Here is a 9,461-nt window from a genome sequence, read left to right as displayed (position 1 = left end):
TCTCTCCATTTTGCTGTTTTCTTTCTCTTCCTAGCCCTTTCCCTAATCCCCACTTCCTTTCCAGCCCATCTAGTGACAGAGCTCCCCTTGGGCTGCCTCAGAAAGGAGAGGCCTTTCCACAGCTCAGTTGTGGCTCCCTGTCTGCCACTGGCCCCTCAGCTCTGCAGACCCTGCTCAGTGCTGAGCCCCAGAGAAACCAGGCCTAGGAAGGCCTACCAGGTGAACAAGCCCCTGAGCTCTTTGTTCCTCCTCAGTGCCACCTGCCCTCCTTTGGCACCTCGATGTAGTTAGCCTGTGTTACCGTGTGTGCTTGTCTCCTGCCCCCATTATCTCCTGGAGAGCTGGAGTGGTGCTTGACTCAAACTCCAGTAGTGTCTAACCTTAAAGAGAGGAAGAAGAGCCTTCAAAAGAGACCAAGAAAGAGCAGTCACCACAGGAAAACCTACAGAGATGTTTTATAAAATCAGAGGAGAGAACAGTCAAGGTGTCAATCGCTATAGAATGGTCAAGTATAAAAGGCTTCATTGGCTTTGTCAATCCCGCGTTGTCTTATACCCATAGCCCTGTGATGTAGGTGCCCAGTAAGTGCTATCAGAACTGAAAGAGCATAACCCCCACCCAGGCTCTGAGGACGCAACCACTAGTTAGACCACAGACACTCTCCATACTAAAGAGGCTGCACTTGTTCCTGTACAGCGAAAGGCCACAGATGATTTTTCTTCAGGGTTGTGCCTTGGCCACCCTTTTAAGAGTGTGGAAAATTGGACCTAGAAAAACCAGGGGATGGATTTGACTCCTGGTACAAACAAACAAAGCTAGCTTTGTGTCCTCTGCTAATTATGTCTCTCCTCTGAGCCCAGTTTCCACATCTGTATCTTAGGAGTTTTAATTCCTATCCCTCAGGGTTGTCGTGAGGATTAAATGATAAAATGTATAGAAAGTACAGAACACAGTACCTGACACATAATAAGTACTCTGTAATACCATATTATTATTTTAAGAATTTTATTTATTTATTATTTTTAATTTGATCAGAGAGTGGGAAAGTGAAAAGCAAGCCTGCAGGTCTGGGACTTGGACTGCAGATGGCCATATGGGAGTCGTCCAGCGCCTTTAACCACCATGCCACCTGCTGGTCCCATTAGTAGTAGTAGTAGTAGTATCTACTCAGAAGACAGAAAACATACAGGCCAACCCTGTAGCCCAGTGGTATGGAGTTGCTTTTCAGGAGAGTGAAAATGTTCTGGAACTGGTTAGAGGTGATGGTTGCACAACCTTGTAAGTATATTTCCAAGTCCTTAGCCCAGCCTAGCGGCACAACCAGTAGCAAAACTGAACTATAATGCTGGAAGTCACATGGCCAAGCACTGGTTCAGATCCCAGGTCAGCCTGAAAACACATTAGGTTTGTGCACATATGTCCAAAATCCTGACAGACTGGCAGGCAGGGGAGAGGGGACTGCAGCATGACGAAACTCTGTCAAGGGTGCTTCTCTCCCTCCCCCACAACCCTCCATCTCTCTCATAAGCACACCCATGCACTCTACCATGAATAGAATAAAACTAAACTTTCGAGAAACCCACTGAATCGTATCCTTTAAAAGGTTTAATTTTGTGGTATGCAAATTACCATAATAGGAAATAATGTGTAATATGTCGATATTTATGATCCAGTTAGAAAATAGGATCATACAATTATTGTTTCTTATTGATAATAATTTTCCTTGGCTTGGCTTATACTTCCTGTTCTCTGCCCTTCCCTTCATCCTTCCGCACCTGGGTGGAATCTGGCCTCTTCCTCAGCAGCCCAGGCAGACAGCCCAATGCCAATACACGTTTACTAGTGTTGACAAGTTGATGGAGTCTTTTAAGTAGAGACACTTGGGCCAGCTCCATAGCCTACGGGTTAAGGGACTCAGATCCCACATGGCTGACCGCAGTTCGAATCCCAAACTTAGTGGCTTAAAGAACACGCTCATCACATGTACCTGTGTGTCTGTGTGCCCCAAACCCTGACAACATGGAGAGATGAAAGAGAAGGGTTTGCAGCTTCACCACACCCCGTTGGGAGATGCTTTCTGTCTGTGTCTCTCTCTGGCGAGTGCAATACAGGGGAAAAAATAAAATAAGTAGAGATTTTGTGTAGGAAGAGTTTTCTGTGATGATATGAATGTTTTCACAGTCTAAGATTGAGAAACACTAATTTTATTTAATATTGACAGAGGACACACGCAAGAGAGAGAGGAACACCCCCCTGCCCAAGTGGGAGAGTCACGTGGCAGCCCTTCTCCATTTCTCCTTCCCGCCAGGATTTGGGGCACTTATGAACACAAGTCTGGCATGTTTTTCCAAGCTGCTGGGTCCAGGTTCAGACCATGGCTGACCGTGTGGGATCTGGCTCCCTATGCATAGGGCTTAACTGCTATCTTACTGGGCTGTTCAGGAAACACTGATTTTTTTTTTTTTTAAGAATTATTCAACTAACTAACTTTCTTTCTCTTTCTTTCTTTCTCTCTTATTTTAATTTGATCAGAGAGTGACAGAGTGTGTGAGAGAGAAAGTGAGAAAACAAGCCACCGGGTCTAAGACTTGAACTGCGGTCGGCCATATGGGGGTGCAGTGCCCTTAACCACCATGCTACCTAACGGCCCCCAAGAAACACTGATTTCTACTGAGCATCAGCAAACAGTGGTTGGACACCTACCCTGAGCCAGGGTCCTGTGCTGAATGGATCTCCAGCCAGTCCATTATATTCATACGGCAGGGACTGAGTCTTAACCCTTCTTACTTCCAGATCGCACTTCCCTAGCAAGAGAACAGCTCAGGGAACATGAGATAATTAGCACCTTTATGTCCTTTTAACACGTGTTCATGACCTCCTGCTGTCCACAGTACAGCTTTCTTCTAGTTCTGTCTTCTGCCTCAGAGCACTGCCTCACCTCATCTTCTGTCTGCAGCCTGTTCACTCAGGGCTTGCTACATGGAATGGGATGCATGGTTTTAGGAGAGAAGGGTGATGTGCTCAAACTTGGGGAAGGAGATTCTGAGAGTGCAGAGGGCCAGAGGAGCCTTTCCTCCGTAACTGCCAAGCTTTGCACAATGTAGGCACTTTATACAGGCTTAGCAGCTGCCAGCGCTCTAGAAAAAGGTAGATAAATGGCCCAGCTAACCATTTCGTCATCCTCAAATCACAGGAATTAAAGAGGGGAAGAAATACCTGCCAGCACATACACACACAGCACCAGCTTGGGTGGCACAGCCAAGATGCTAGTGGTGCCCACACCTGTCCAGAGGACTCACTGACTCTGGCCATGAGAAATGCCAGAGGTGGGAAACCAGCAGTTAGCGTAATGGCTATGTCGCTGGACTCCCACGTAGTCGACCGCGGTTCGCATCCCGGACCCGGTGGCTTAAAACTCACACCAGGCGCGTGTGCGTGCATGCCCAAGATCCCGAGAGGAGAATGGAGGAGAAGGCTTTGCGGCATGACCATCCCCCCTGGGGTATGGTCTCTCTTTTTCTGTCTCTATGTCTCTCTCTGTCTGGCGAGCGCACACACCCTATAGCAAAAACCTCTCAAATTTTTTTAAATGCCAGAGGTGAGAGAACACTGAAGGAGAGAGGAGCAGAGAGCAGAGGCAAGGGGACTTTGCTGTTGTTATCTGGGATTTTCTCTGGTCTGAACGCCTCTCACGTAGCTTTGTGATCGAATGTTCATCTCCATGCAGTGTGTGGGAAGTGTACATTTTAACGAATGTATATATGAGCTCGAGTATTGACATGGATCTGTGCCAAGTATATAATCTATGTATTTGACGTAGTTCATTAGCATGTTTAACTGTGTGTATTTGTGTATTTAACACATCTGCATGTGTGTAGCTCCTCTCTTCACAGGTAAAGTGTCACTGCACATATGTGCACACAGCCCCAGTATCCTGCCATCTGTGTCAGAGAGGGCTAAGAACTCTCCTCCCAGCGTAGCCCGATGAGTTTTTCCCACCATTCTGCTATCTTAGGTTTCCATGGGCGTTGCTCACACTGAAATCGGGGCCCAAGCCACCTCCAAGCAAAGGCTGAGGTCTCCTCCTTATGAGCTGATCACTTGTGGAGCCTGTGACCATTTTTCCTTCTCCTCCTGCCAGGAGCCAACCCCCTGCAGAGGAATGAAATGGGACACACAGCCTTGGATTATGCTCGAGAAGGGGAGGTGATGAAGCTTCTGAAGACTTCTGAGGCCAAGGTAAGTCTCAGAGAAAGGAGGGACCTGTGGCACTTTGTGCACCATTGAATCTTTCACTCCTTAAATCAAGTCAGGCTCCGCACCAAAGACCACTTCTCCTCAGGAGACTGTCGTTCACTTAAATACAAATCCAGCCCCTAGTCTCATCAGGAATCAGAAGCTGCCCTGTTGTGACCAGGGAGAGAGGCCCTAGCTACTCCTAGCTTCTGAGGATTGGCCTTCAAATTCAGTTTTTGAGGTAATGAACCTCGTAGTTGCTTTTCAGAGCAGTAGGGCTAGCCAGACAGAATCTTTAGCCCAAGTAGTATTTGCTCAAAGCCTCTCATATTCTACAGTCCATCAAACAATCCTTTCCCATGACCCCTCCCTCTAGAACCATTCCTTTACTGCCCCCTTCCTCACGTACTCTGGGGAGCCTGGTACAGCATGAGCCAAAAGGCCACCTTAATTTGATTTGCCTTTTTAAAAATAAAACTTTGGAACTCCCTGCAAACAGGACAGAATTCAAGAGCTGGAATCACAAATCTCAGAGCTGGCAGGGACCTTAGAAATGATCAAACTCGGGAACCAGTAGTTGGCGTAATGGCTATGTCGTTGGACTCCCACGTAGTCGACCGTGGTTCGCGTCCCGGACCCGGTGGCTTAAAACTCAAGCTGGGCACGTGTGTGTGTGTGTGTGCCCAAGATCCCGAGAGGAGAATGGAGAAGGGATTGCGGTGTGGCCATCCCCTCTGGGGGGTGATTTCTCGCTTTCTGTCTCTATGTCGCTCTCTGTCTGTCTGGCGAGCGCACGCACCCTATAGCGAAAATCTCTCCAAAAAAAAAAGATCAAATTCAGTGATGGGAAACCTTATGAAAACATCAACCAGCAGGACCAGCAGTTAGCGTAGTGGCTGTGTCACTGGACTCCCGTGTAGTCGACCATGGTTCATGTCCCGGACCCAGTGGCTTAAAACTCATGCCGGGCACGTGTGCGTGCATGCCCAGGATCCCGAGAGGAGAATGGAGAAGGGATTGCGGTGTGGCCATCCCCTCTGGGGGGTGATTTCTCGCTTTCTGTCTCTATGTCGCTCTCTGTCTGTCTGGCGAGCGCACGCACCCTATAGCGAAAATCTCTCCAAAAAAAAAAGATCAAATTCAGTGATGGGAAACCTTATGAAAACATCAACCAGCAGGACCAGCAGTTAGCGTAATGGCTATGTCGTTGGACTCCCACGTAGTCGACCGTGGTTCAAGTCCTGGCCCCGGCAGCTTAAACTCATGCTGGGTGCATGTGCGTTTGTGCCCAAGAGCCCAGGAGGAGAATGGAGGAGAAGGGATTGTGGCATGGCCATCCCCCCGGGGAGTGACTTCTCCCTTTCTGTCTGTCTCTTTCTGGGGAGCGCATGCATCCTATAGCAAAACCCTCTCCAAAAAAAGAAAACAAAAAAATCAACCAATCAAAAATAAAATTGAGCTGTTGTGGTCAAAGGGGAGATAGACCAGAGTGCTTGCTGCCCCTGTGGCTGCCTGTGGCCGCACCCTTCCTTCCAGGGCCACCCCTAAGGGGCTCTGGCATGGGCACAATAAATCTCTGAAACCTAAATCAACCTACTTGTTTCCCTCCTGGGAAGATGGGGCCTAGGTATGTAATGTGACTTGCCTTTCTTTGGTCTCAAAGTGAATAAGTGTCAAAACAAAACCTAATGGCCTTGACTGCAAGGTCATGCAGTGGTTTATTGTCAGGACTGAGACTGGAAGATGCAGTTGTCGACTCAGTCTTGTGCTCTTTCCAGTGTCATGGAGTCTCTGGTCTTCAAATTGGCTGAAGTGCCTTGAAATGATTCAGTGTGGCAGGTCCCACCTAGTGGCAGATAGTCTCTTGAATCAGAGCACTGAGCTCCCAGAGGAGACGTGTGTTCTGATCCCAGCTTGACCACTCACTGCCCTGTGACTCCGGGCCAGCACATTCCTCATTGAAGCTTAATCTTCCTATGAAATGAAAACACTGGACTGAATGGTTTCTAAGGCTCTGTGTGATGTTTGCTTGCCCACGTATTGGTCACAATACTCTGGATCATGCTTTTGTAACAACCCAAAGTTTCAATGACTTAAAACAAGGATGTCTTTTTGCCTCATGCTACATGTCCACTGCGGTTGGGAACAGGGGTTGCTCTGCTTGTCACAGGTGTTCAGTCTACTGGCAGAGCAGCACCCCCTGCCACCGGGACATTGTTGGCTGCTTGTCAGAGGGCAGAGATTTCTCTGAAGGGTCTGACATTAGCAGTTAGGTGCTCAGCCTAGAAATAGGACCCTTCCACAACTGATTGGCCAGAATGAATCCTTTGTCCCCACCCAATCACAGGGGAGGCGAGAAGAGCAATCCTACCATGTGCCTATGGGGAAAACTAAAAGTACCTGGTAACACATCTTGTAACTGCCTTGAAATAGTTTCCTTCAGAGGAAGTTTAGGAAGGGTAATTGTCTTTTCCCAGCCCAACCCAAGGAGCTCTTGGGACGAGAAAGAGCTACTAAATTCCTGACAAACGCTTCCCTCCCTTTATTCCAACTTTCCACACCTAGGAGCTGCCCTGAGGCAGTCCCTCAGTACTGTTTCAGATCAGGTCAGGACTGTACCCCCATCTTCATTCCCCCTTTCGGGCCTGATTAATGTCCGCTGAGACAAGTACTGGATTTGACTATAATACCCATGGTCTGTCAGTATTGTAACACAGAGGAGGCACTCGTCTGGCCAAGTGAAGCAGGAGAACGAGCCCCTTGCCAGCATGGTGGAGGGGTTAGGGCCACTGAGAGACCCCCTAATTTTTCTGCCCCAAAGAAGTGGCTTGTGGCCACATTATTATAAGGCTAATGTCTAGAATGAAAAAATGATTGATGCAATCCTCTGTGCTATTCAGACCCTCCTTTAGCATGGAGGGCAATAGCAGGCACCACATTCTACGTAGACATTGAGCTATTAGATCGGTGCAGACGAGGGCAGTTGGGTGGCAAGAGGAACTGTACAGTAGGGGCACTGACTTGGACAGAAGCTTTGCAGGCAGGCACAGGAAATGATCTGGACAAGGGGGGCGAGATTCTTCCTGTGGCAGCCCTAGAACAGAGCCAGGCTTCCTGGGTGGCGCTCCCTGACAGAGCCCCTGGCCGAGCTGTTCCACATTGGACGAGCTGCCTTTAGAGGCTAGAGGACCATTGAGAGCCAGCCTAGGGCTTCTATAGCTCTTGCCTGAAGATTATCTCATCTTTTGTCACCACTTGGCACTTGACCCCTTTGTCTAGTCTGGACAGCCTCCATCTTAAATGTCCCCTTGTCCACCAAGCATCTCCACCTAATTGCTCTGCGGCTCCATTGACTTCTACCCATGTTGTCATCAACATCGCCTTTCCTTCAATTGCTCAGCATTTATTTGGTCACTCATTCTTTCTGCTCTGCTTTTTCCCTCCAAGCTGCATGAATCTACCTCTTCAAACTTGTGAGGCAGACTTCTGTGGGAAGGACAGTTTAGACCTGAGTTCTGTCTCCTGCCAGTAAGAAGCAGTTGCCCTCTCTGAGTTCAGGCCCTGCATCTCTGACATGACTCAGACTTGGAGGATGTAGAGGCTCATCTACCAGCTCTTGTCTAGACATGAGTTACTGCCACTCTGATCTTATCTGGCTCCCCCTTCGATGCATCCAGCATCACTCTGCCACCCAGCTGGACCTCTTCTACTTTATAAATTACTTATTACTTATAGATTACTCTATAGGTAATCTAAGCATTATGTCATATGTCTCATTATAGAAGATTTATTCATAGAGAAAAAATAGAATGAAGGGAATTAAATAATGTAGTACATATTTATAAATGACATCTGTGTGTAAGGCTCTGGCCCAGATGGGAAGAAGACAGACGAGTAGAACACTCAAGGAACTCACAGGCGGAGACAGGCAGGTAAACTATGATACCATTGAATCATCAGTGGTTCAGCTTATCAAAGAAGGCTTCTTGGAAGAGATGACAACTGAACTGAATCTTAATTAAAAGCATTCTAACCCCCTACTAGATATAAACAGTATGGATATTTTAATTTTATTTGAGGTTTGTGCAATAGGGCACGTGCACTCGCCAGAGAGAGACAGTAAGAGGGAAAGTGAGAAACCATCCTCTGGTGGGTAGCCACACCACAATCCCTTCTTCTCCATTCTCTTCCAGGGATTTTGGGCCTGCACACACATGTGCTAGCATGAATTTTTTCCCTTTTTTAGAATCATTTATTTAATTGTATTCATTATTATTACTATTTTTTTTTCATTTGCTAAAGGACACGTGTGCTCACCAAAGAGAGAGAGAGAGAGAAAGTGAGAAAGCAAACCACCAGGTCAGGACTTGAACCGTGGTCAGCCATCTGGGAATCTAGCACTTTAACCACTATGCCACCTGCTGGCCCCACAAGCATGATTTTCAAGCTGCCAGGCCCATGACTCAAATTGTGGTTAGCCATGTGGGAGTCCAGCATCTTAACCACTATGCCACCTGTGGGCCCTAATATTTTTTACTTTTTTAGTAATAGTAGGCCCCATTTATTGAATGTATCTGGCCCTATGCTATGTGCTTTGCTCTACATGCTCTCTCTGACCCTGTCACTGAAATGTGATGTAGCTGTTATCCACCGCTATTTTACAGGTAGGAAAACTGAAGCTGCAAGGAAGAAAGCAGTGACTTACAGAAAATCAGATTGTTAGAAATGATTATTAGAATTTGTATTGGAGAGTTGCTCTTATGATACTGTATTGGCCTTTTCTGGACCGTATCTATATAAATGGCTTTTTTTGTTTGTTTTTTAAACCTAGTTGGTAGCCAACTGCATATACTGGGGTTCTCAAACAGGCAGCTGTGTTTTATTTTGCCAACTCAGAGTTTTTCAGAAACGTGGATGTAATGCCTTTGGGCTCAGGGGCATGGACTCTCCATGGAGCCCCTACCTCGTTCCGTAGGATGTCCTTGCCTGTCAGGTATTGATGTTCCCTCTTTGGCCCTGAGGTATTCAAGTTATGATCCAATTCTGTGCTTAGAATCTGCTTTTTTTCACCTAATAGTGCTGGTGATTTTTCCCATTTTAAAATTTTCTATGACCTAATTTTTAATTTTATTCTTGCTTTTAAAATGTGTCCCTTATCCTACGACCCTCCATCACCTTAAATGGCCGGTGTGATTTTCTCCTCACTGCCAATTTCCTCAGTTCTC

At 47.1% G+C, this 9,461-nt stretch overlaps 1 protein-coding gene across 2 annotated transcripts in view; it reads left to right on the top strand.

The window, feature by feature from the left end:
• CLPB (ClpB family mitochondrial disaggregase) overlaps positions 1-9,461 on the top strand; it is a 164,099-nt gene that overhangs the window by 117,788 nt on the left and 36,850 nt on the right. For both annotated transcript variants that reach the window (XM_027774047.1, XM_006140956.3), the window contains one exon: positions 4,142-4,239. In XM_027774047.1, coding sequence (XP_027629848.1) covers positions 4,142-4,239 — 98 coding nt within the window. The remainder of the gene's footprint in view (positions 1-4,141; positions 4,240-9,461) is intronic.

The sequence above is a fragment of the Tupaia chinensis genome, unplaced genomic scaffold, assembly GCF_000334495.1.
Source record: "Tupaia chinensis unplaced genomic scaffold, TupChi_1.0 Scaffold000047_1, whole genome shotgun sequence".
NCBI classification, from domain to species: domain Eukaryota; kingdom Metazoa; phylum Chordata; class Mammalia; order Scandentia; family Tupaiidae; genus Tupaia; species Tupaia belangeri.
The sequence above is the reverse complement of the archived record's forward strand: the minus strand, read 5'-3'. Positions and strand labels throughout refer to the sequence as shown.